Raw genomic sequence first — 27,443 nt, 5'->3', positions numbered from 1 at the left:
AGAGTCAGCAGGATGGCTGACACTCCTGTCTATTTTTGTTAGCCAGGGCTCCCTGATTGGACCAGATTAACAGCCCCAATCAGGGAACCCCTATTCTACGAGGTCAAGTTAGTTGACCCTGTTACAATCACAACAGTGACCAGTGGTGTTCCACAAGGATTTGTATTAGGCTGCCAATTATTCGCATTATTTTTAATGACTTGGATAATGGCCTCCAAAGTCACATGCTCCAGATTTGCTGAAGACACAAAGTTAGGTGGCATTGTAAACAGTGTAGATGATCACATAAAATTACACAGGGATATTGATAGATTAGGTGAATGGGAAAAACTGTGGCAGATGGAGTTCAATGTAAGTGTGAGGTTATCCATTTTGGACTGAGAAAGGACAGATCAGGGAACTTTCTAGACGGTATGGAGTTAAAATAAATGGATATCCAAAGACCTTTGCGGGTTCAGGTGTGTAGATGTTTAAAATGTCATGACGAGTTACAGAAAATAATACAGAAAGCCAATGGAATGCTGGTATTTCTATCGAGAGGACTGGAGTATAAGGACACAGATGTTACGCTATGGTTATACAGAACCCTGGTTAGATCCCACTGGGATCTGGGCACCACACCTCAGGGAGGATACATTGGCCTTGGAGGGAGTACGACATGGGTTTACAAGAATGATCCCTGGGGTTCAGGGGTTAAGGTTCGAGGAGAGATTATACAAATTAGGCCTGTTTTCTCTCGGTGTAAGGATAATCTGATCCAAGTTGTCAAGATATGAACATGAAAAGACAAGGAAGGTAAATATAAACTATTTCCCCTGGTTGGGGATTCTAGAACAAGGGACATAGTCTGAGAATTATGGCCAGACTGTTCAGGAGAGATGTTAAGAAGCACTTTTAGACACAGAGTATGTAGTTTTGAAATGTTGTTATTTTATTCATTACAAGTACTGAGTATATATAGCACAGAAACAGAGCATTCACCCCAGTGCTGCTGTTTATATTTCAGACAATTCACACCCCGTTACCATCAACCGTATCTCTGACTCTTCAGAAACCTTCCTATTCTCTCTCCTCTCTTGTACATTTCGGTTTCCTTTCCAAACCCTACTCCCCAGACATGCCTTGTGGGGTGTGAGCTCCACATTCTAACCACACTCTGCAGAAAGACTGTCCTCCTGAATTTCCCGTTGGTTTGTTTGTGAAAGTCTTGTACTTGTGTCCTCTTGTTTTCAGTTCTCTAACAAGTGAAAACATTTTCCTGACGCCCAACTTTATCAAACTCATTCATAACTTTCAATCAATCGCTGAAGTATGTCTTTTCTAAAGATTAAAGTTCCATCGTGCCCAATCTTCTGTGATAACTGCTATCTCTCAAAGGCTGGTTCCTTCCTTGTAAATCCTTTGTTGTATCTTGCCCTTTCGTTATCATAGAGAGCAGAGCTGTGCAGGTGGGGAGGACTGAGCTATCAAGCCAGAGACTCAGGTAATGTTCTGGGGACCAGGGTCCAAATCCTGCTTTGGCAGATGATTAGATTAGATTAGATTACTTTACAGTGTGGAAACAGGCCCTTCGGCCCAACAAGTCCACACCGACCCGCCGAAGCGCAACCCACCCGTACCCCTACATTTACCCCTTACCTAACACTACGGACAATTTAACATGGCCAATTCACCTGACCTGCACATCTTTGGACTGTGGGAGGAAACCGGAGCACCCGGAGGAAACCCACGCAGACACGGGGAGAATGTGCAAACTCCACACAGTCAGTCGCCTGAGGCGGGAATTGAACCCGGGTCTCTGGCGCTGCGAGGCAGCAGTGCTAACCACTGTGCCACCGTGCCGCCCACCACGGTGGTTGAATTAGAATTCTGGTTTAACGGTCCGGTGATAATACCACCAGGCCGTTGCCTGCCCTCTTTCTGCTTTGTGGAGCTGGTCTAGCACGGCCTGGGCAATGGGAACCATCATGGCAGTGGTTGCTGTGTTACTGATCCACATCGACAGGAAGGCTGTCACACCCATGAACCCCACCATTAACCTGGAAAGGAACAGGCCACAATAATACAAACTGCCTCTCAATCAGGGCAGCGATCAGAATGTTCTCATCCTTGTTCACAAATCGCTACATGGCTTTTGCCCTCCCTCTATCTCTCTTATCTCCTCAAACCCCTATTACCCTCCAGTTACTCCACACTCTCCCCCAGTTCTGGCCCCTTGACCCTCCCCAGTTTCCTTTGCCCCACTATTGGTGGGCGAGCCTTCAGCTGCCTGGGTCTCACGTTCTGGAACTCCCTCTGTAACTGCCCCTACACCCCACCCCCCTCCACAGTGGACTGCAGCAGTTCCAGAAGGCAGCTCATTGTCACCTTCCCCGGGGCAGCTAGGGGCGGGCAATAAATGCTGGGCCCAGCCAGCGACACCCATATTTGTGTGAGAATGAAGTGGTGTGGCCATTTGTTTGGGAATCTGACTCAAGAAGCTAGAGACACAACCATCACCAAGAATATGGGTGGTATGGTGGCTCAGTGGTTAGCACTGCTGCCTCACAGCACCAGGGACCCAGGTTTGATTCCAGCCTTGGGCGACTGGCTGTATGGAGTTTGCACATTCTCCCCATGTCTGCGTGGGTTTCCTCCCATAGTCCAAAGATGTGCAAGTCAGGTGAATTGGCCATGCTAAATTGCCCATAGTGTTAGGTGCATTAGTCAGAGGGAAATGGGTCTAGGTGGTTTACTCTTCAGAGGGTCGGTGTGGACTGGTTGGGCCGAATGGCCTGTTTCCACACTATAGGGAATCTAATCTAATCTAAAACTGAATTGGGTATGGGGATGGAAATCTTGCTGCCACCACTCCTCTCCACACCCATGTGCATGTGTGTGCTGTGGTACTCTGTGAGTGTGTGTAAATCTCTGCACAGGTGTTTGTGTGTGCATATGTGCTCACTTATGTATGAGTGTGAATCTGTGTGTACCTCGGTTGTAGGACAGTGTGCACGTGAGAGAGAATGTGTGTGTACATGTAAATATGTATGTGTGTGTTTGTGTGTAATCCACTGACTGATACCAGTTGGAATCGGTGACATTAATGAAGGAGTTGAGAGCCTTTTTCCTTGGATGGTGATAACTAGCATGAGGGGACATAGCTTTACATTGAGGGGTGATAGATATAGGACAGATGTCAGAGGTAGGTTCTTTACTCGGAGAGTAGTAGGGGTGTGGAACACACTGCCTGCAACATTGGCGAGAGAAGTGATTGCTGGGCCGCATCCTGAGATATTTGTATCATCGATAGTCACAGGTGAGGTGTCGTAAGACTGGAAGTTGGCTGACGTGGTGCCAATATTTAAGAAAGGTGGAAAGGACAAGCCAGGGAACTATAGATTGGTGAGCCGGACATCGGTGGTTGTTGGAGGGAATCCTGAGGGACAGGATGTACATGTATTTGGAAAGGGAAGGACTGATTAGGGATAGGTCAACATGGCTTTGCCCGTGGGAAATCATGTCTCACAAACTTGATTGAGTTTCTTGAAGAAGTAACAAAGAGGATTGATGAGGGCAGAGTGGTAGATGTGATCTATATGGACTTCAGTAAGGCGTTCGACAAGGTTCCCCATGGGAGACTGATTAGCAAGGTTAGATCTCATGGAATACAGGGAGAACTAGCCATTTGGATGCAGAACTGGCTCAAAGGTAGAAGACAGAGGGTGGTGGTGGAGGGTTGTTTTTCAGACTGGAGGCCTGTGACCAGTGGAGTGCCACATGGATCGGTGCTGGATCCACTACTTTTTGTCATTTATATAAATAATTTGGATGCGAGCATAAGAGGTATAGTTAGTAAGTTTGCAGATGACATCAAAATTGGAGGTGTAGTGGACAGCGAAGAAGGTTACCTCAGATTACAATGGAATCTTGATCAGATGGGCCAATGGGCTGAGGAGTGGCAGATGGAGTTTAATTTAAATAAATACAAGGTGCTTAATGGTAAGGTCCTAGGAAGTGTTGCTGAACAAAGAGACCTTGGAGTGCAGGTTCATAGCTCCTTGAAAGTGGAGTCGCAGGTAGATAGGATAGTGAAGAAGGTGTTTGGTATGCTTTCCTTGGGAGGTCAAGTTGTGGCTGTATAAGACATTGGTTGGACCACTGTTGGAATATTGCGTGCAATTCTGGTCTCCTTCCTATCAGAAGAATGTTGTGAAACTTGAAAGGGTTCAGAAAAGATTTACAAGGATGTTGCCAGGGTTGGAGGATCTGAGCTATAGGGAGAGGTTGAATTGGCTGGGGCTGTTTTCCCTGGACCGTTGGAGGCTGAGGGGTAACCCTGTAGAAGATTGTAAAATTATGAGGGGCATGGATAGGGTAAATAGATAAGGTCTTTTCCCTGGGGTGGAGGAGTGCAGAACTAGAGGGCATAGGTTTAGGATGAGAGGGGAAAGATATAAAAGAGACCTAAGGGGCAACTTTTTCACGCAGAGGGTGGTATGTGTATGGAATGAGCTACCAGAGGAAGTGGTGGAGGCTGGTACAATTACAACATTTAAAAGGCATTTGGATGGGTATATGAATAGGAAGGGTTTGGAGGGATATGGGCCGGGTGCTGGTAGGTGGGACTAGATTGGGTTGGGATATCTGGTCGGCATGGACGGGTTGGACCGAAGGGTCTGTTTCCGTGCTGTATATCTCTATGACTCTATGAGTAGTAGACCTACCAACTTTCAGGGTATTTAAATGATCATTGGATAAATATACGGATGAAAATGGCATACTGTAGGTTAGATGGGCTTCAGATAGATTCCACAGGTCAGCGCAACGTTGAGGGCCGAAAGGCCTGTACTTTGCTGTATTGTTCTATGTTCTATAGGTTGTGTGGTATCAGACTCTGTGTTGTGGAATTGCTAATTGATTGTGTGTTAGGCAGTGAATCAGAGCAACATTATATGGATGAGTTAAACATTCACCACAAGTCCAGTTATATGTGGAAAGCTATAACTTAAGTACATGAGACTATAACTAAATTACTTTAGTACCGAGAACAAAGGGGAAATATTTCCAGATGAATTATTGTCAGAGAATAGAGGTGTAGAAACATAGAAAATAGGAGGAGGCCTTTCAACCCCTCGAGCCTACCCTGCCTTTCAATATGATCATGGCTGATCATTGAACTCCATACTCTAATGCTGCCTTGTCCCCACGGATCCCTTGCTCCCTTTAGCCAAGAGCTATATCTACCTCCTTGAAACCGCAATGATTTGACCTCAGCCACTTTCTGTGGCAGTGAATTCCACAGGCTTGCCACTCTCTGGATGAAGACGTGTCTCCTTGTCTCCATGTGAAATGGTTTACCCAGTATCCTGAGACGATGATACCTGGTTCTGGACTCTCCATTATTGGGATCATTGTGCATTTACCCTGTCGGGCCCTGTTTGAATTTTACAGGTTTCTATTCCCCCCCCCCCCCCCCCCCCCATTCTTCTAAACTCTGGTGAATACAATTCTAACTGACCCAATCTGTCCCATGTCGGTCTTGCCTTGCCACAAATCAATTTGGTGAACCTTCACTGAACTTCCTCTCTTGCAAGAACATCCTTCCTCAGACAAGGAAATAAAATCTACGTAGAATATTCTAGATGTGGTTTCACAAATGCCCTGTGTAATTGCAACAAGACATTCTTGTTCCTATACGCGAATCCTCTCGTTATGGAAGCCAATATGTAGTTTGTCTTCTTTACTGCCCACTGTACCTGCATGGTTTTAGCAACTGGTGCACAAGAACTCCCAGGTCTCATTGCACATTGCCCTCTTTCAATTTGCAGCCATTCAAACAATAATCTGCCTTCCTATTTTTGCTACCAAAGTGGATAACCTCATATTTATCCACAGTGTAGTACATCTTCTACGCATTTGCCGGCTCACTCAGCCTGTCCAAATCATGCTGCAACATCTCTGCATCTCCCTCACAACACATTCTTTCACCCAGCTTTGTGTCATTTGCACATTTTGAGATGTTTCATTCCAGTTTCCTCATCTAAATCATCAACATATACTGTGAACAGTTGGGGTCCTAGGACTGATTTTATTTTAGATTAGATTACTTACAGTGTGGAAACTGGCCCTTCGGCCCAACAAGTCCACACCGACCCGCCGAAGCGTAACCCACCCAGACCCATTCCCCTACGTTTACCCCTTCACCTAACACTACGGGCAATTTAGCATGGCCAATTCACCAAACCAGAAGACACAGTTTAAAAATACGGGGTAGACCATTTAGGACAGAGATGAGGAGAAACTTCTTCACCCAGAGAGTGGTGGCTGTGTGGAATGTTCTGCGCCAGAGGGCAGTGAGGCCCAGTCTCTGGATTCATTTAAGAAAGAGTTGGATTGTGGAATCAAGGGTTATGGAGATAAGGCAGGAACAGGATACTGATTAAGGATGATCAGCCATGATCATATTGAATGGTGGTGCAGGCTCGAAGGGCAGAGTGGCCTACTCCTGCACCTATTGTCTATTATTGTCTAACCTGCACATTTTTGGGCTGTGGGAGGAAACCGGAGGAAACCCACGCAGACACGGGGAGAATGTGCAAACTCCACACGGTCAGTCGCCTGAGGCGGGAAATGAACCCGGGCGCTGTGAGGCAGCAGTGCTAACCACTGTGCCACCGTGCCACTCGTGATCTCTATGGTATCCCACTAGTGGCTACATGCCTTTCAGAAAAAGCCCTATTTATTCCTACTCATTGTTTATTTTCCGCTGACCAGTTTTCTATTCATGTCAATACACTACGCCCAAACCCATTCACTTTAATTTTACACGTTAATCACTTACATGGGACTTTGTTGAAAGCCTTATAAAAGTCAAAATAAACCACATCACTGGTTCCCCATGATCAACTCTACCAATTACATCCTCAAAGGTATCCAGGAAGTTTGTCAAGCATGATGTAGATCCATGCTAACTATGTCTGCTTCTACCACTGTTTTCTAAGTACTCTGGTATAAAATCCTTGGTAATGGACTGTAGCATCCTCCCTACTACTGACTTCAGACTCACTGCTCTATAATTCCCTGTTTTCTATCTGTCTCCATTTTGAGGTAGTGCGGTTACATTAGTTACCCTCTAATCTGTAGGAACTGTTCCAGAGTTTAAATAATCTTGGAGGATGACCACCATTGCATCCACTAAGTCACTTCCATAAGTACACCGGATGTAGATTATCCAGTCCTGGGGATTTATCAGCCATCAATCCATCAACGTCTCCAACACCATTTCTCTACTAATACATATTTGCTTCAGTTAGTCCCTCTCACTGAATCCTGTGTTCCCCACCTTTTTTGGTATTTTATTTATGTCCTCCTTTGTGAATACAGATACAAAGTTTGAACTTAGTTTGTCAGCCACTTCTTTCTTCCTCATTATAAATATCTCCTGTTCCTGACTCTAAGAGCTGAAAATGTGTTGCTGGAAAAGCGCAGCAGGTCAGGCAGCATCCAAGGAACAGGAAAATCGACGTTTCGGGCATAAGCCCTTCGCTGCCTGACCTGCTGCGCTTTTCCAGCAACACATTTTCAGCTCTGATCTCCAGCATCTGCAGACTTCACTTTCTCCTGACTCTAAGGGGCCCACATTAGATTTCACTAATCCTTAGTGGGTGGCATGGTGGCACAGTGGTTAGCACTGCTGCCTTACAGCGCCAGAGACCCAGGTTCAATTCCTGCCTCAGGCGACTGACTGTGTGGAGTTTGCACATTCTCCCCGTGTCTGCGTGGGTTTCCTCCGGGTGCTCCGGTTTCCTCCCACAGTCCAAAGATGTGCAGGTCAGGTGAATTGGCCATGCTAAATTGCCCGTAGTGTTAAGTAAGGGGCAAATGTAGGGGTATGGGTGGGTTGCGCTTCGGCGGGGCGGTTTGGACTTGTTGGGCCGAAGGGCCTGTTTCCACACCGTAAGTAATCTAATCTAATCTAATCTAATCTTTTCTCCCTCCATATCTACAGATGCTTTTACAGTCTGTTCCTGTGATTCCCACATGCATATTCTTAGACTCTAGTTTCCCTTTCTTAATCAATCCCTTATGTTGAGATTGTAACGAGGGCAGCCAGATGGACCCTTATAGAATAGGAGTTCTCTGATTGGGGCTGTAAATCTGGTCCCATTAGGGAGCCCTGAATGACAGATAAAAAGGGGAATATTCCAGAAACTGACACTCTGAGAGCTGACTCTGTATGAGGCAGAAGTGGGTACTGCAGATACTGGAGATTAGAGTCAAGATTAGAGTGGTGCTAGAAAAGCACGGCAGGTCAGGCAGCATCCGAGGAGCAGGAAACATTGGCAAAAGCCCTTCATCAGGAATGATAGCCTCTTGATGAGGCCGTACTCGATTCAAGGACTGCTCATGTGTAAATAAAGGGTGACTTGGTGATGGGATGCTGGCCTGTGTGGGGTTGTTTCACCTTGATCCTCCCTTGCTGACTTCTGAACACCTCCCAACCTTCAGGTCTATTAAAGATCAATCCCACCCTGACAATGTTTTTCTACGACCTCTACCATCAGGGAGAAGGTCCAGAGGCCTGAACACACGCACCAGCCGGTTTTGTAACAGTTTCTACCCTACTGTTGTTAGAGTACTGAATGGACTCACAAACTCTTAACATTCGCCTGTACCTGTGTTTTTGTTTTTGCCGCTGTTTACCTATTATTTACTATCTACACTATTTAACTCTGTGACCTGCCTGTATTGCTCGCAAGACAAAGCTTTTCACTGTGCCTCGGTACATGTGACAATAAATTCAAATCAGTTCAATTCATTTTTCTTACCAATTTGTATGCCACCTTTTCCATCTCTAACTTCCCCATAAGCCAAGGTTTGCCTCTGAGGAAGGGTCACCAGACCCAAAACGTTAACTTTGATTTCTCTCCTCAGATGCTGCCAGACCTGCTGAGCTTTTCCAGCAACTTCTGTTTTTGTTTCTAGCAGGAACATTTCCCAATGCATCACAGCAAACACACACCCCATCGATGGGAGAAGCCCTTCTGAATATCTAACACCGTAGTCAGCAATACCACTCTCCACCTTGATCATGTTATGGTCATTCACCCCAAGGGCTGTCTCACAGCCACATTCCCCGTACTGCTTTCTCATTGTGTCATACCGGGTGTCCTGTTCACTAGATGGACGCTCAATGTATTGGTTTACACAACCCTCCTGTATGCACTCCAGGGATGCCTGCCTCCTACTGAGGGAGCGCCGCACTGTCGGAGGGTCAGTGCTGAGGGAGTGCCGCACTGTCGGAGGGTCAGTGCTGAGGGAGCACCGCACTGTCGGAGGGTCAGTGCTGAGGGAGAGCCGCACTGTCAGAGGGTCAGTGCTGAGGGAGTGCTGCACTGTCAGAGGGTCAGTGCTGAGGGAGTGCTGCACTGTCGGAGGGTCAGTGCTGAGGGAGTGCTGCACTGTTGGAGGGTCAGTGCTGAGGGAGTGCCGCACTGTCGGGGGGTCAGTGCTGAAGGAGCGCCTCACTGTCAGAGGGTCAGTGCTGAGGGAGTGCCGCACTGTCAGAGGGTCAGTGCTGAGGGAGTGCTGCACTGTCGGAGGGTCAGTGCTGAGGGTGTGGGCACTGTCGGAGGGTCAGTGCTCAGGGAGTGCCGCACTGTCAGAGGGTCAGTGCTGAGGGAGAGCCGCACTGTCGGAGGGTCAGTGCTGAGGGAGAGCCGCACTGTCGGAGGGTCAGTGCTGAGGGAGCGCCGCACTGTCAGAGGGTCAGTGCTGAGGGAGTGCCGCACTGTCAGAGGGTCAATGCTGAGGGAGCACCGCACTGTCGGAGGGTCAGTGCTGAGGGAGTGCCGCACTGTCGGAGGGTCAGTGCAGAGGGAGTGGGCACTGTCGGAGGGTCAGTGCTGAGGGAGTGCCGCACTGTCGGAGGGTCAGTGCTGAGGGAGTGGGCACTGTCAGAGGGTCAGTGCTGAGGGAGAGCCGCACTGTCGGAGGGTCAGTGCAGAGGGAGTGGGCACTGTCGGAGGGTCAGTGCTGAGGGAGTGCCGCACTGTCGGAGGGTCAGTGCTGAGGAGTGCCGCACTGTCAGAGGGTCAGTGCTGAGGGAGGGCTGCACTGTCGTAGGGTCAGTGCTGAGGGAGCACCGCACTGTTGGAGGGTCAGTGGTGAGGGAGGGCTGCACTGTCGGAGGGTCAGTGCTGAGGGAGTGGGCACTGTCGGAGGGTCAGTGCTGAGGGAGCGCCGCACTGTCGGAAGGTCAGTGCTGAGGGAGCGCCGCACTGTCGGAGGGTCAGTGCTGAGGGAGGGCCGCACTGTCGGAGGGTCAGTGCTGAGGGAGCGCCGCAATGTCGGAGGGTCAGTGCTGAGGGAGGGCCGCACTGTCGGAGGGTCAGTGCTGAGGGAGTGGGCACTGTCAGAGGGTCAGTGCTGAGGGAGTGCCGCACTGTCGGAGGGTCAGTGCTGAGGGAGGGCCGCACTGTCGGAGGGTCAGTGCTGAGGGAGGGCCGCACTGTCGGAGGGTCAGTGCTGAGGGAGCACCGCACTGTCGGAGGGTCAGTGCTGAGGGAGAGCCGCACTGTCAGAGGGTCAGTGCTGAGGGAGTGCTGCACTGTCGGAGGGTCAGTGCTGAGGGAGTGCTGCACTGTTGGAGGGTCAGTGCTGAGGGAGTGCCGCACTGTCGGGGGGTCAGTGCTGAAGGAGCGCCTCACTGTCAGAGGGTCAGTGCTGAGGGAGTGCCGCACTGTCAGAGGGTCAGTGCTGAGGGAGTGCTGCACTGTCGGAGGGTCAGTGCTGAGGGTGTGGGCACTGTCGGAGGGTCAGTGCTCAGGGAGTGCCGCACTGTCAGAGGGTCAGTGCTGAGGGAGAGCCGCACTGTCGGAGGGTCAGTGCTGAGGGAGAGCCGCACTGTCGGAGGGTCAGTGCTGAGGGAGCGCCGCACTGTCAGAGGGTCAGTGCTGAGGGAGTGCCGCACTGTCAGAGGGTCAGTGCTGAGGGAGCACCGCACTGTCGGAGGGTCAGTGCTGAGGGAGTGCCGCACTGTCGGAGGGTCAGTGCTGAGGGAGTGGGCACTGTCAGAGGGTCAGTGCTGAGGGAGAGCCGCACTGTCGGAGGATCAGTGCAGAGGGAGTGGGCACTGTCGGAGGGTCAGTGCTGAGGGAGTGCCGCACTGTCGGAGGGTCAGTGCTGAGGAGTGCCGCACTGTCAGAGGGTCAGTGCTGAGGGAGGGCTGCACTGTCGGAGGGTCAGTGCTGAGGGAGCACCGCACTGTTGGAGGGTCAGTGCTGAGGGAGGGCTGCACTGTCGGAGGGTCAGTGCTGAGGGAGTGGGCACTGTCGGAGGGTCAGTGCTGAGGGAGCGCCGCACTGTCGGAAGGTCAGTGCTGAGGGAGCGCCGCACTGTCGGAGGGTCAGTGCTGAGGGAGGGCCGCACTGTCGGAGGGTCAGTGCTGAGGGAGCGCCGCAATGTCGGAGGGTCAGTGCTGAGGGAGGGCCGCACTGTCGGAGGGTCAGTGCTGAGGGAGTGGGCACTGTCAGAGGGTCAGTGCTGAGGGAGTGCCGCACTGTCGGAGGGTCAGTGCTGAGGGAGGGCCGCACTGTCGGAGGGTCAGTGCTGAGGGAGGGCCGCACTGTCGGAGGGTCAGTGCTGAGGGAGCACCGCACTGTCGGAGGGTCAGTGCTGAGGGAGAGCCGCACTGTCAGAGGGTCAGTGCTGAGGGAGTGCTGCACTGTCGGAGGGTCAGTGCTGAGGGAGTGCTGCACTGTTGGAGGGTCAGTGCTGAGGGAGTGCCGCACTGTCGGGGGGTCAGTGCTGAAGGAGCGCCTCACTGTCAGAGGGTCAGTGCTGAGGGAGTGCCGCACTGTCAGAGGGTCAATGCTGAGGGAGTGCTGCACTGTCGGAGGGTCAGTGCTGAGGGTGTGGGCACTGTCGGAGGGTCAGTGCTCAGGGAGTGCCGCACTGTCAGAGGGTCAGTGCTGAGGGAGAGCAGCACTGTCGGAGGGTCAGTGCTGAGGGAGGGCCGCACTGTCGGAGGGTCAGTGCAGAGGGAGTGGGCACTGTCGGAGGGTCAGTGCCGAGGGAGTGCTGCACTGTCGGAGGGTCAGTGCTGAGGAGTGACTCACTGTCGGAGGATCAGTGCCGAGGGAGGGCCGCACTGTCGGAGGGTCAGTGCAGAGGGAGTGGGCACTGTCGGAGGGTCAGTGCCGAGGGAGTGCTGCACTGTCGGAGGGTCAGTGCTGAGGAGTGACTCACTGTCGGAGGATCAGTGCCGAGGGAGTGCCGCACTGTCGGAGGGTCAGTGCTGAGGGAGCGCCGCACTGTCAGAGGGTCAGTGCTGAGGGAGCGCCGCACTGTCAGAGGGTCAGTGCTGAGGGAGCGCCGCACTGTCAGAGGGTCAGTGCTGAGGGATCGCCGCACTGTCAGAGGGTCAGTGCTGAGGGAGCGCCGCACTGTCAGAGGGTCAGTGCTGAGGGAGCGCCGCACTGTCAGAGGGTCAGTGCTGAGGGAGTGCCGCACTGTCAGAGAGTCAGTGCTGAGGGAGCACCGCACTGTCGGAGGGTCAGTGCTGAGGGAGGGCTGCACTGTCGGAGGGTCAGTGCTGAGGGAGTGGGCACTGTCGGAGGGTCAGTGCTGAGGGAGAGCCACACTGTCGGAGGGTCAGTGCTGAGGTAGTGGGCACTGTCGGAGGGTCAGTGCTGAGGGAGTGCCGCACTGTTGGAGGGTCAGTGCTGAGGGAGCGCCGCTCTGTCAGAGGGTCAGTGCTGAGGGAGTGCTGCACTGTCGGAGGGTCAGTGCCGAGGGAGCGCCGCACATGTCGGAGGGTCAGTGCCGAGGGAGCGCCGCACATGTCGGAGGGTCAGTGCCGAGGGAGCGCCGCACATGTCGGAGGGTCAGTGCCGAGGGAGCGCCGCACTGTCGGAGGGTCAGTGCCGAGGGAGCGCCGCACTGTCGGAGGGTCAGTGCCGAGGGAGCGCCGCACTGTCGGAGGGTCAGTGCCGAGGGAGCGCCGCACATGTCGGAGGGTCAGTGCCGAGGGAGCGCCGCACATGTCGGAGGGTCAGTGCCGAGGGAGCGCCGCACTGTCGGAGGGTCAGTGCCGAGGGAGCGCCGCACATGTCGGAGGGTCAGTGCCGAGGGAGCGCCGCACTGTCGGAGGGTCAGTGCCGAGGGAGCGCCGCACATGTCGGAGGGTCAGTGCCGAGGGAGCGCCGCACTGTCGGAGGGTCAGTGCCGAGGGAGCGCCGCACATGTCGGAGGGTCAGTGCCGAGGGAGCGCCGCACTGTCGGAGGGTCAGTGCCGAGGGAGCGCCGCACATGTCGGAGGGTCAGTGCCGAGGGAGCGCCGCACTGTCGGAGGGTCAGTGCCGAGGGAACGCCGCACATGTCGGAGGGTCAGTGCCGAGGGAGCGCCGCACTGTCGGAGGGTCAGTGCCGAGGGAGCGCCGCACATGTCGGAGGGTCAGTGCCGAGGGAGCGCCGCACTGTCGGAGGGTCAGTGCCGAGAGAGCGCCGCACTGTCGGAGGGTCAGTGCCGAGAGAGCGCCGCACTGTCGGAGGGTCAGTGCCGAGAGAGCGCCGCACTGTCGGAGGGTCAGTGCCGAGGGAGCGCCGCACTGTCGGAGGGTCAGTGCCGAGGGAGTGCCGCACATGTCGGAGGGTCAGTGCCGAGGGAGCGCCGCACTGTCGGAGGGTCAGTGCCGAGGGAGCGCCGCACTGTCGGAGGGTCAGTGCCGAGAGAGCGCCGCACTGTCGGAGGGTCAGTGCCGAGGGAGTGCCGCACTGTCGGAGGGTCAGTGCCGAGGGAGTGCCGCACTGTCGGAGGGTCAGTGCCGAGGGAGTGCCGCACCGTCGGCGGGTCAGTGCCGAGGGAGTGACCCACTGTCGGCGGGTCAGTGCCGAGGGAGTGCCGCACTGTCGGAGGGTCAGTGCTGAGGGAGTGCCACATCATCATCATATCAAATAAAACCTCTTCTCGTGTCTTGGCCAACGTGTCTTTCTGAAGAGATCATCACAAAAACCAGCAATCTGGTCATGATTGCATTGCTGAATATATGGGAGCTTTCTGTAAGCAAATTCACTCAGTGACTTCGTACATGACAACGGAGACAATAAAATTTCTGAGCGGATCTCCAAAACACTTTCGGATGGACGAATGTTGAGGAAGGAAGAGAAACCCTCTCTTTCTTTTGTCCAATCCTGGAACAGGTCAGATAGAGTGAATTTGAAATGGGACTGGAAGGCTTGAGTTAAGCTGACTGGAGGAATATGTTCCCATTGTTCACATTATTACTGTGAACAATAAATGGAAGGGTGGGGCTGGGGGTAAGGTAGCTGGGAATACAATAGGTGGATGAGGTGGGGAGTAATGATGATAGGTCAGAGAGGAGGGTGGAACAGATAGGTGGGAAGGAAGATGGACAGGTAGGACTGTTCAAGAGGGCGGTGCCGGGTTGGAGGGTTGGATCTGGGATAAGGTGAGGGGGAGTGGAAATGAGGAAACTGGTGAAGTCCACGTTGATGTCATGGGGTTGGAGGGTCCTGAGGTGGAAGATGAGGCGTTCTTCCTCCAGGCATTGGGTGGTTAGGCAGTGGCGAAGGAGGAGGCCCAGGACTTGCATGTCCTTGGCAGAATGGGAGGGGGAGTTGAAGTGTTTGGCCACAGGGGGGTGGGGTTGTTTGGTGCGTGTGTCCCAGAGATGTTCCCTGAAATGCTTCACAAGTTGGCATCCTGTCTCCGCGATGTAGAGAAGACCACATCGAGAGTAACAGACACAGGAGATGAGGTGGGTGGATGTGCAGGGAAATCTCTGCCAGATGTGAAATAATGCATCCACATTTTTCTGAGTGATCAGCTGAGAGGGCTGTGTCTGTCGATGGATTCATTTAGTGAGAGCAGAGTCTGGGTTCACTCAATCCCTGGACAATTTATCATTACAGTTAATAAAAAGAATATTGTTTTAATTAGTGCATTGTCATCCCACAAGTGTAGAGTTTTCTAGTACAACATCAGAAAAGTAATAGAAATTGAAAGAACTGTGGATGCTGTCAATGAGAAACAAAAACAGAGATTGCTGGAAAAGCTCAGCAGGTCTGGCAACATCTGTGAGGATAGAGATAAACATTTCTCCCTGGTCGGGGAGGCTAAGCCTACGGGCAGAGGCTTCCAATCCGAGCAGGAGAGAAACTGTGGAGCACAAAGGGCAATAAAAGTCTCAAAAGCAGTGATCCTGGTGTTGTGTGATTTTTAACTCTCTGATGAAAACAGCCTGAGCCTTTCCTCATAAGACCTTCCCTCCACACCAGGCAACATCCAGGTAACTCTCCTCTGAACCCTTTCCAAAGGTTCCACATCCCTCCTATAATGCGGTGACCAGAACTGTGCACAATACTCCAAGTGTGGCTGCGCCAGAGGTTTGTACAGCTGCAGCATGACCTCGTGACTCCGAAACTCAATCCCTCTACCAATAAAAGCTAACACACCAAATACCATCTTAACAACTCAATCAATTTGGGTGGCAACTTTCAGGGATCTATGCATATGGACACCGAGATATCTCTGCTCATCCACGCCATAAAGAATCTTACCATTAGCCCAGTACTCTATTCCTGTTACTCCTTCCAAAGTGAATCACCTCACATTTTTCCACATTAAACTCCATTTGCCACCTCTCAGCCCAGCTCTGCAACGTATCTATGTCCCTCTGCAACTTGCAACATCCTTCAGCACTATCCACAACTCCATCTATAAATTTACTAACCCATCCTTCTACGCCCTCATCCAGGTCATTTATAAAATGACAAACAGCAGTGGCCCCGAAACAGATCCTTGTGGTACAGCACTAATAACTGATGCAGCTGTGTCTAAATCCGAAACTCTGGAATTGTCCTCTCCCCTTCAACTTCTGTCATTCTCTTCCTCACTTTCCGTGACCAAGCCTGATCCCGTCACACGGCCAGGGGCCAAACGTGATTCTCACATTCCCAGCGGAAGTGTCCTGGGATGTTGCATTGAGTGAATGGTGCTGCACAACTTGTTTTTATCTCACCTTCTGGAAATCATTTCGCAATTTGAAAGATTTGCCAAAGAAGCGAAAGCTTTCTTTTAATAAATATTTTATATTGAAAAAAAAAATTTTAGGCTTTTTTACAAAACCAGTACAAAATAGTATGACAACTTTATAATATTAAAGCAATAATAGAAAACAAATTACTTGTCTACTCCGCAGACTACCGCAACACAAAAAAAAACAAAAATACTCTATAAAAACTACAGTTCAATAAATAACCAACAAGAAGGAAGAAAAATAAATAAACAAATGAAATAAAATTAAACCAAGTTATAACAAGGTAACTTAAATTACATTCAATTAAATTACTGCACTCAGCGCAATCTCATTGCAGCTCCCCACCACTGGGAGCAGTAGTAAGTAAACCTGTATTTGGGATTCTTCCCCCCCCCCCACCCCGAGGGGCCCCCAGACTGACAGACACAGCCCTCACAGCTATCCAAACGCCCTGATCATTATAGCCAATATGTCTGCATCAATATAATTCAAAAAGGGCTGCCATGTTTTATAAAACAATTCCGTTTTGTGGTGCACCATACTTGTAAGGATGTGCTCCATGACTATCCTACACCAACTCAAGAGTCCCAGGGGATTCTCTGACACCCAACTCATTAGAATGTTCTCCCTCGCACAGAAAGAAAGAATATTAAACAATTTCTTCCCGTGCACATCCAAAGAGGGAACATTTGGGAGACCCAAAAAGAGGGACAACTTAACCTCAGTTCCCAAAACCCTCGCTATGTCGTCCCAATACCTGTGGATCTTGTGGCATGACCACAAGCAGTGAGTAAGAGAACCAACCTCCATTTTACACTTGGGGCACATTGGGGACACTCCTGTCTTGAACTTTGCAAGCCATTCCGGTGCCTTGTGAGCCCTGTGGAGTACCTTCAGTTGAATAGCCTGGGTCCTATTACAAATTGAGATCTTTCTAACATTTTCCTAGATATCCTCCCTGTGACCACCAGAAGGGGAAACAGGTTCCATCCCCAAAGTCGGATATACTAGAAAGACCCTCCCCACAGGCATGGCCTCTGATTTCATGAAATTAATTTTATACCCTGGAAACAAACCAAATAGATGAATCACTTGTATCAAGCAGGGCACAGATGTCATTGGATCGGTTAAAAAGAGAAGGACATCATCCACATGGAGGGTAATTTTATGCCTGCCTGACCCTGCCTCCGGGGCAGTTATATTAGGATCCATCCGGATGACTTCTGCCAGCGACTCCTTCACCAATGTAAATAGTATTGGGGAGAGAGGGCATCCTTGATGGCAGCCTCAGCTGACACTAAAACTATCTGACCTTATACTATCAGGGATAACCGATGCTTTCGGGTCACTATACAACACTGCTACCCATTTGGTAAAAACCCCTGCAAGACCAAACCGTTCCATGACATAAAAAAGGTATGGCCACGCTACCCAATCAAATGCTTTCACTGCGTCTAGGGAGACCGCCAAACCCGGGATCGATCTTTGCTGGCATATTTGGACCACATTTAATATGTTTCTAATATTATCAGTAGACCTATAGCCCTTAATAAACCCTGTCTGGCCCTCCTGGACAATAAAAGGCAATATCCTCTCTAGCCTTAACGCTAGCATTTTTGACAAGATTTTAAAATCCACGTTCAGTAACGATATGGGCCTGTACGAAGTGCAATCTTCTGGGGCTTTTCTGTGCTTAAGGATAAGAGAAATATTTGCTCCTCTCAAAGGAGATAGGAGGCAGCCCTGACTACAAGTAATTGTACATATCCAGGAGTGGTCCAGCCAGCTTGTCTATAAACTCCTTATAAAACTCACTTTGAAATCCATCTGGTCCAGGCGCTTTACCACTCTGGAGTGGCCTCACCACCTCCTGTATTGAATTGTCAGGGGGGGCACTCAAAAAGGACACCTGCTCTGAGGTTACACCCAAAAGGTCCAAATTCTTAAAAAACGACTCCATCTTCCTCATTCTATCCTCACAGCCCTCTGACTGATACAGCTCAAAATAAAACTTCCTAAATGCTGCATTAATCTTTTTGGCATTGCAAGTAAGAGTCCCAGCACTCTCCCCAATGGATGTGATAGACTGGGGGGGGGGGACATTCGTCTTTCTGGCCAAGCACACTGGATGTCTACCTGGTTTGTCACCGTACTCAAATAATCTCTGTTTTGCAAAACAGATTTCCCTCTTTGCTGTTTGGAAAAGTGCAGCATTCACAGTAGCCCTGAGGGCTGTAATCCTCTGTAATTTAGTTATAGACGGTCTGTCACAGTATGCTAACTCAGCTGCCTTCAGGTGAGCCTCGAGCAGACGTTACTGTTCTCCCCTCTGTCATTTCCGGGTCGCAGAGTAAGAAATAATCAGACCCCACACGTAGGCCTTGGCAGTCTCCCACAGCACCGATGGGTTGCTGGCTGTACCTAAATTAATATCCCAAAAAATTTTAAACTCCCGCAAAAAATACTCTATAAATTTTCTATCCTTCAGGAGGAAAGGGTCCATGTGCCAGTGCTGGGAACCCATCCCAACACCACCGGCCTTGACCTCCATGATCAGAAACGGCTATATTCCCTATTCTGCAAGATAGTACTGAGTTCAAAAAGGGTGATGGGACAAAGAACATGTCAATTCTAGTATAGCACCTATATGGATTAGTAAAAAAGGTAAAATCCCTACCTTTAGGGTGAAGACATCCCCACACATCCACAAACCCCAACAGTTCAGGTCCACGAACTGCCTGGATTGTGAAGACATACTCCCAAGACCCCAAGGCATCCTGCCCCCTCAGGGACAATAATGTGATTAAAGTCTCCCCCTTTAATTGTATGACATGTCCCGAGTGCCATCAATCTAGAAATTTAAAGGGATGTGCTGGGGGGCAGTATACATTCAGAATCCCATACTCCTCTCCATGTATTAAAGCTTTAAGTATTATGAATCACCCGGACCCATCCTTTATTTGGCCTAATATTTGAAACAGGAGGTACGTCCAGATGAGAATAGCCGATCAGGCTATTTTAGAGCATCCAAGAAGTCCTTTGCCTTTTCTGGTGAATCAAAGTTGAACTCGGACAATGCATGGCTGAAACACAGTATCACTGGGTATCTAACGGAATACTGAACATTCCGGTCCCTCAGCTGCTTTTTTACCTCATCAAAGGCCTTCTGCTTGCGAATTGCGACCGGGGAAACATCCTAAAAAAAACATGATTTGTGATCCTTTATATACCATAGCCCGGGGATCCTTCCCCAGTGCTCTAGAAGCTTCCAGCATCTTTTGTTTGTCTCTGTAGTGCTGGAGTTGCACTAGGACCGGGCGGGGGTGCTGGTCCGATCCGGGCCTGTGCACTGTGACCCAGTGGGCCCGTTCAACCCACACCCGGCCTACCTCAGACTCCAGCCTCAGAAACTGTGGGAGCCATTGTTCCAGAAAGCTGACGAGCTGGCCTTTCTTTCTCCCGGTCGGGAAGCCTCAGCAACTGGATATTCTTCTGACGACCTCGATTGTCAAGATCGTTGACCTGCTCCTCCAAGGCCTGCACTCGCCATTCCAGGGCCTGAACCTTGGAAGCCGCGGCCCGCTGCCCCGCCCCCTCCGACACGCTGCCCGAGACTCTGAATCTCCAGGTCATGTCTCTGCAGTATGACCGACATGGATTCCAGTCTGGCCTGGGTCTCTTCCATCGAGGAGTCAATCTTCTCTCGGAGTTTCACAGACTCCAAGATCAGGCTCCGCTCTGCAGGTGAGTCCCCTGGGGCAGTCACAGAGGCCTTCGCTGTGACCGTAGGTGTGTCTGTTGTTGTGGAGAGGTCCCTGCCTCATGCGATCCCCATGCGATCCCCATGCTCCCTTCCCCTTAAGTCATCTTGTAAACTGCACCAAACTGTTTTGAACTGGTACTAAATAATTCTAAGGGTTGGGAAATAGTTGTTTGCAACAAATTAAACAGTGAAGGCAGGGTGATTGTCTCACTTTGTCTGGGCTCTGGTGCAGAGTTGCCGCTATCTTGAATCCCCAGAAGTGAAAGGTTATGTGAGGAAACTACACACAGCGAGCAGTCAGGCTCTGGGAAATATAATTAGATTAGATTAGATTAGATTAGATTAGATTAGATTAGATTAGATTAGATTACTTACAGTGTGGAAACAGGCCCTTCGGCCCAACAAGTCCACACCGACCCGCCGAAGTGCACCCACCCAGATCCATTCCCCTACATTTACCCCTGCACTACAGGCAATTTAGCATGGCTAATTCACCTAACCTGCACATCTTTGGACTGTGGGAGGAAACTGGAGCACCCGGAGGAAACCCACGCAGACACGGGGAGAACGTGCAAACTCCACACAGACAGTCGCCTGAGGTGGGAATTGAACCCGGGTCTCTGGTGCTGTGAGGCAGCAGTGCTAACCACTGTGCCACCGTGCCGCCCACCGGCGGGCAGCTACCATGCAGGCCGTCAATAGAGGCATGAGACCAGAACAAACTAAGAAAAGGAGTAGGCCATTCGGTCCCTCGAGCCCGCTCCACCATTCAACAGTAGCATGGCATTGGATAGTTATTTGGACGAAATAGTGTGCAGGGCTATGGGCAAAAGGATTGGCTCTGGGTAACCATGCTTGTTGGAAGACCGTAGTGCAGGAATAATGGGTCAAATTCTGACATGCCACATCCCTGTCCTTTTTTCCAGCGAATTGATGCCCATCTGTGTCCTGGGTGAGAGAGGTTTGGAGTGGGAGGGGAATGAGACCCTTTATTGGTGACCTCCTGGGTGGGGGGGGGAGGTGGACAGAAGCAGTCTGAGGGATCAAAGTCGTTTCAATACAACTGGAAACGGGAGACCGTACACTCCCACAGATCAATCACAGAATTGTGACACCACCATTTACCAGAAGCTGCCCAATTATTTCATAAAATCCTATTCCCCCAATAGGGATCGAAACGCTGCACAGGGAGATAAAGCCAGGCAGGTTAATGTTTAATTCCTTTAGTACCGTACAAAACTGGCTCCTGCCCTCTGCTCAGTTTTAGTTCAGACGGGTTTTGGGGAAGGATTGCGCTCAGGAACTTGCCTGAAGTCATGGACAGCAGTGCCTGGAGGACTGTGTGGGCTTTCCGAAATCAGCTGATTATAGTCCTGGTACCCCTGTTACTGTTACCACTGCCTCTGGTCATTCCAACCAAGGTAAGGAGTCAGCTCCCCCAGCCCCTTCACTCTCCCCTTCCCACTGCTCCTCCTGAGGGCGGTGAAATCAGGGGAGGTGCAGGGGTCTTGGGGAAGGAACATGGCTGTAATGTGTGGGGGGGTTTGGTCCTGCCCCACACCCAGGTTAAACATCAAAGTCATTTCAGTTCTGCCACCAGGACATTTTCAATAACATCATTTCAAAACTATAACTTGCAACTTAAAAGGGTTCAGAAAAGATTTACAAGGATGTTGCCAGGGTTGGAGGATTTGAGCGATAGGGAGAGGCTGAACAGGCTGGGGCTGTTTTCCCTGGAGCGTCGGAGGCTGAGGGGTGACTTTAAAGACGTTTATAAAATCATGAGGGACATGGATAGGGTAAATAGACAAAATCTCTTCCCTGGGAGGGGGGGTCGAGAACTAGAGGACATAGGTTTAGGGTGAGAGGGGAAAGATGTAAAAGGGACCTAAGGGATAACTTTTTCACACAGAGGTAACTTTTCCATACGGGTATGGAATGAGCAGCCAGAGGATGTGGTGGAGGCTGGTACAATTACAGTGTTTAAGAGGCATTTGCGTGGGTATATGAATAGGAAGGGTTTGGAGGGCTCTGGGCTGGGTGCTGGTAGGTGGGACTAGATTGGGTTGGGATATCTGGACGAGTTGGGCCGAAGGGTCTGTTTCTGTGCTGTACATCTCGATGATCCTATAATGGAGCAGAGACAGAGCTCCACAACTGGGTACAACACTGAGGCACAGGAGCCAGGAGCAGGCTCCTGGAGGTTCTGCGTAGGGGCACTGTTTCCATGCTGCCTGAACTGACCAGTCTATCAGACTGAAAGGAGGAATGTGACGGAGAGAGGGATGGAGGGATGGGGATGGAATTCTAAAATCACGGCCAAAGCAACCAAACGGTTTCGATCACCACTGTTGCTGTGTGTTAGAAATGAAGAGGAAAGGTGAGCAAACAAGAAATCAAGAGAGATGGGAACATTTGTCTGTATCTAACCCCCGTGCTGTCCCTGTCCTGGGAGTGTTTGATGGGGACAGTGTAGAGGGAGCTTTACTCTGTATCTAACCCTGTGCTGTCCCTGTCCTGGGAGTGTTTGATGGGGACAGTGTAGAGGAAGCTTTACTCTGTATCAAACTCCGTGCTGTCCCTGTCCTAGGAGTGTTTGATGGGGACAGTGTAGAGGTAGCTTTATTCTGTCCCTAACCCCCTGTTGTCCCTGTCCTGGGAGTATTTCATGGGGACAGTGTAGAGGGAGCTTTACTCTGTATCTAACCCCATGCTGTCCCTGTCCTGGGAGGGTTTGATGGGGACAGTGTAGAGGGAGCATTATTCTTTATCTAACCCGGTGCTGTCCCTGTCCTGGGTGTGTTTGATGGGGGACAGTGTAGAGGGAGCTTTACTCTGTATCTAACCCTGTGCTGTCCCTGTCCTGGGTGTGTTTGTTGGGGACAGTGTAGAGGGAGCTTTACTCTGTATCTAACCCTGTGCTGTCCCTATCCTGGGAGTGTTTGATGGGGACAGTGTAGAGAGCGCTTTACTCTGTATCTAACCCTTTCTGTCCCTGTTCTGGGAGTATTTCATAGGGACAGTGTAGAGGGAGCTTTACTTTGTATCTAACCCCGTGCTGTCCCTGTCCTGGGTGTGTTTGTTGGGGACAGTGTAGAGGGAGCTTTACTCTGTATCTAACCCCGTGCTGTCCCTATCCTGGGAGTGTTTGATGGGGACAGTGTAGAGAGCGCTTTACTCTGTATCTAACCCCGTGCTGTCCCTGTCCTGGGAGGGTTTGATGGGGACAGTGTAGAGGGAGCATTATTCTTTATCTAACCCGGTGCTGTCCCTGTCCCGGGAGTGTTTGATGGGGGACAGTGTAGAGGGAGCTTTACTCTGTATCTAACCCCATGTGGTCCCTGTGCTGCAAGTTTTGATGGGGACAGTGTAGAGGAAGCTTTGCTCTATATCTGACCCCAAGCTTTCGCTGACCAGGGGGTGTTTGATGGGGGTCAGTGTAGAGGGAGCTTTACGCTGTATCTAACCCCATGCTGTCCCTGTCCTGGGAGGGTTTGATGGGGACAGTGTAGAGGGAGCATTATTCTTTATCTAACCCGGTGCTGTCCCTGTCCCGGGAGTGTTTGATGGGGACAGTGTAGAGGGAGCATGATTCTTTATCTAACCCCGTGCTGTCCCTGTCCTGGGTGTGTTTGATGGGGGACAGTGTAGAGGGAGCTTTACTCTGTATCTAACCCCGTGCTGTCCCTGTCCTGAGAGTGTTTGATGGAGACGGTGTAGAGAGAGCTTTACTCTGTATCTAACCCCATGCTGTCCCTGTCCTGGGAGGGTTTGATGGGGGACAGTGTCGAGGCAGCTTTACTCTGTATCTAACCCCGTGCTGTCCCTGTCCTGGGGGTGTTTGATGGGGGACAGTGTAGATGGAGCTTTACTCTGTATCTAACCCTGTGCTGTCCCAGTCCTGGGAGTGTTTGATGGAGACAGTGTAGATGGAGCTTTACTCTGTATCTAACCCCGTGCTGTCCCTGTCCTGGGAGTGTTTGATGGGGACAGTGTAGAGGGAGCTTTACTCTGAATCTTACCCCTTGCTGTCACTGTCCTGGGAGTGTTTGATGGGGGACAGTGTAGAGGGAGCTTTACTCTGTATTTAACCCCGTGCTGTCCCTGTCCTGGGAGTGTTTGATGGGGACAGTGTAGAGAGAGCTTTACTCTGTATTTAACCCCGTGCTGTCCCTGTCCTGGGAGTGTTTGATGGGGGGTAATGTGAAGTTGATAACTGCGTAACCCTGATAATTGATTGGTTGTTGTGAACGTTCATGATCCTCTGTGTTGTGTTGACCATGTTAATGACATGTTACTTTGGGCAGTGCTTTTGCCAGTTATTCTGGTACTTATCAGTCGGAAGATAAACCAGTTTTGTGGACTTTCAGACCTGGTCGTATCTATTTAGTGATAAAGCTTGACTTGCCTGCCAAAAGTAAAGCATTAATTTTCTCTGCTATTTCTCACATTGTGTAACTAAGGCAGGATCTGCACATCCGCATTCTGCTACTGAGACTTGGAGCTCTCTGTAATCAGTGAAGACTCACCCTGGTGCCTCATTGCTGCAATGAGACACTGACCTTTCACTGACTCCCTGTCACTCACTCTGTGAGCAATGGGACAGGGGACAGTGGACAGTGTGTTGCTGTGAGATGCCTGCGCCAGACCAGGGAGTTATTTCAGCTCTTTCTCAACATTTGAAGGAAAGTACGAACCATTTTGTTCAGACAATATTAAACGATCGATTTTGTGTTATGTACTTTGCCGCTAGGGTCCATGTTGAATGTATGTCCCTGTTCACCATTGAGACGGTGATGCTGAGGGTCTCTACATAACAGGATACATCGAGCTCAGTGTTTTACTGTCAGTCCATTGATCGCAGTCACGCTGGAATAAAGAAGTTGTATTCCTGCAACACCATTTGAGACCGTTGGACAATCAAGTATTTTGAGATGTTGGCAGTGTTACAATACCGGCCTGGACTGGGAGGGAATGGCAGCTTCCTTCCAGTCACTCTCAATGTCAACACCCATCACCTTCTCCTCAACTGAAACAAATTCTCTGTCTGCATTTTTCCTCCCAAACTCATAACACATTATACAGTACAACCTCGATTATCCGAACATCAATTATCCGAATTTCAAATTATCCGAACAAGATCTCAAAGTTCCGTAAATAAGCTATCCATTATCTGAACTCTCAGTTATCCAAGCAAAATATTCCCCGCCTGTCTCATTTAGATAATCGAGATGGTTCTGTATCCCATTTATTACCCACTCACTTATCCTGCATACACGCAGGATAAAATGCTCCTCTGTATGTGTATATATGTGTAATAGGAACATTTTTACACTTCCCTCACAACTTAATTTCCTGTTGAACTATGCATCATTCACAAATCTGGGTAGAGTCCTCTTGGCCCTCTATGTAAGTCCCTTACACAGATGTTGACTAATTGAGATCTCAGTTCTGATCCTGTGAGGAACCTAATTAGTCAGAGCCTTCGACAGGAACATAATTGCTGTCTCAATCCCAGCCATTCCCAATCTAAGGTGACATATATCCCAAATCCCATGTGTCCCTCAAATGTTGTGTGATCCAAATACACTACAGCAACTGAGTTCTGCTCTCCCTCTGATAGTTAGGGAGGATGTTGTGAAACGTGAAAGGGTTCAGAAAAGATTTACAAGGATGTTGCCAGGGTTGGAGGGTTTGAGCTACAGGGAGAGGCTGAACAGGCTGGGGCTGTTTTCCCTGGAAATTCGGAGGCTGAGGGGTGACCTTATAGAGGTTTACAAAATTATGAGGGGGTTTGATAGGGTGAGTATTCAAAGTCTTTTCCTTGGGGTGGGATAGTCCAAAACTAGAGGGCATAGGTTTAGGGTGAGAGGGGAAAGATATCAAAGGGACCTAAGGGGCAACATTTTCACAGACAGGGTGGTGCGTGTATGGAATGAGCTGCCAAAGGAAGTGGTGGAGGCTGGTACAATTCCAGCATTTAAAAGACTAGGAGAAAGTGAGGGCTGCAGATGCTGGAAATCGGAGCTTAAAAATGTGTTGCTGGAAAAGCGCAGCAGGTCAGGCAGCATCAAAGGAGCAGGAGAATCGATGTTTCGGGCATGAGCCCTTCCTGGAGGGAAGTGTTGCCGAAACATCGATTCTCCTGCTCCTTTGATGCTGCCTGACCTGCTGCGCTTTTCCAGCAACACATTTTTAAGCATTTAAAAGGCACCTGGATGAGTATATGAATAGGAAAGGTTTGGAGGGATATGGACTAAATGCTGGCAAATGGGACTGGATTAGGTTGGGATAGCTGGTCGGCATGGATGAGGTGGACTGTACATCTCTGTGACTGGTTGCCCTCTGCCTCATCAAAAAACTGGTGCACCACTCACTACGTTTTTCAGCTGAATCAGCGTTGACTTCGAACATAGGAAACTGGACCAGGAATAAGCCATCCCTTGCTCCTCTGTACATTACTCAGGGCAAAATCTCTCATTCTTAGCTGATTTGTCTCAGCCACCAGATATGAAAGGGATGCTTGAACAGAGAGACCAGTGGCTTGTTCAGAGACAAATTATAGAAAATAGCAGAGTAGATGGGGAGAAGCTGTTACCCCGTGTGAAAAAGGTAAAGAACAAAGGCACTTGGATTTAAAACGATGAGCAAATGGAGTAAGGGTGAAGTAAGAAAGGAAGATTTACTCAGGGTCTGGAATGCACTGCCTGGAAATATAGGGGAGGCTGGTTCGATTGAGGATTCAGAAGGGGTATTTGGTTAAAACACAGTGCACAGGGGAACAGACAGGAGATTGGCATTGCTACCTTCTCCCCAGCCCCACCCCCCTCCCATTTATCCCTCCACCCTGGAGGCTCCCTGCCTTCAGTCCTGATGAAGGGCTTTTGCCTGAAATGTTGATTTTCCTACTCCTCAGATGCTGCCTGACTGGCTGTGCTTTTCCAGCACCACTCTAATCTAGACACTGAGTAATAGAACTCTGGCAGGTACAATAAATTAAATGGCTGTGTTCCGTGCCACACTAGCTCTGTGATTCTCTGACCAGTTACACAGGGTATTAAAGATTAAGAGGATTAGAGATTAAAAGCATGGAAGTATTGTTAAACCTTTACAAATCCTGGTCAGGTCTCAGCTGGAGATTATAGTGCCTGTATCTTTGGAAGATTGTCACAGTCTCCGAGAGGGCGCGGAGGAGATGTAGGCGATGGGTCAAGGGTTGAGGGTCCTCAGTAAATTGGAGAGGCTGCAGGAGCTGGGACAGAGCAGGGAGTTTTTATCACAGCATTCTAAAGCACAAGCAGTTTAAATCGAGTAAATGTGGAGAAACTGTTTCTATTATCAGAGGATCAATAATTTCGGGAAAACAGATTTAAGAAATTTCGCAGCAGGATCCAGGAATGGGGTCAGGGGAGGGACAGCAGAGTGTTTACTGGAATCAGGGAGTTCTGGGTTTGTGTGGAGGGAATGAGGCAGTGAGTCACTGGGATCAGGAGTGTTCTGTCTGCAATGCGTTGTGTAGGAGCTGAATCAACAAGAACTTCAAACACACACACTTGATAAATGCCTGAAGAGGAAGGTGGTTGGAGATCAATGGGGAATGAGTGAGTATGTGGAGTGGGTAACTCCTTACAACACAG

At 50.1% G+C, this 27,443-nt stretch overlaps 1 protein-coding gene across 1 annotated transcript in view; it reads left to right on the top strand.

Moving 5' to 3' along the window:
• Positions 1-21,069: 21,069 nt before the first annotated feature.
• LOC122564200 (solute carrier family 13 member 2-like) overlaps positions 21,070-27,443 on the top strand; it is a 45,619-nt gene continuing 39,245 nt past the window's right edge. The window contains exon 1 of the mRNA XM_087977158.1: positions 21,070-21,227. Within this exon, the coding sequence (XP_087833284.1) occupies positions 21,123-21,227 (105 nt within the window). The 5' untranslated portion in view covers positions 21,070-21,122. The remainder of the gene's footprint in view (positions 21,228-27,443) is intronic.

Source organism: Chiloscyllium plagiosum, unplaced genomic scaffold (assembly GCF_037043375.1).
Source record: "Chiloscyllium plagiosum isolate Xiang-an unplaced genomic scaffold, Cpla_swu_hap1 HiC_scaffold_31, whole genome shotgun sequence".
Classification (NCBI taxonomy): Eukaryota; Metazoa; Chordata; class Chondrichthyes; order Orectolobiformes; family Hemiscylliidae; genus Chiloscyllium; species Chiloscyllium plagiosum.
Note: the sequence above shows the minus strand (reverse complement) of the source record. Positions and strands in the feature narration are given on the sequence as shown.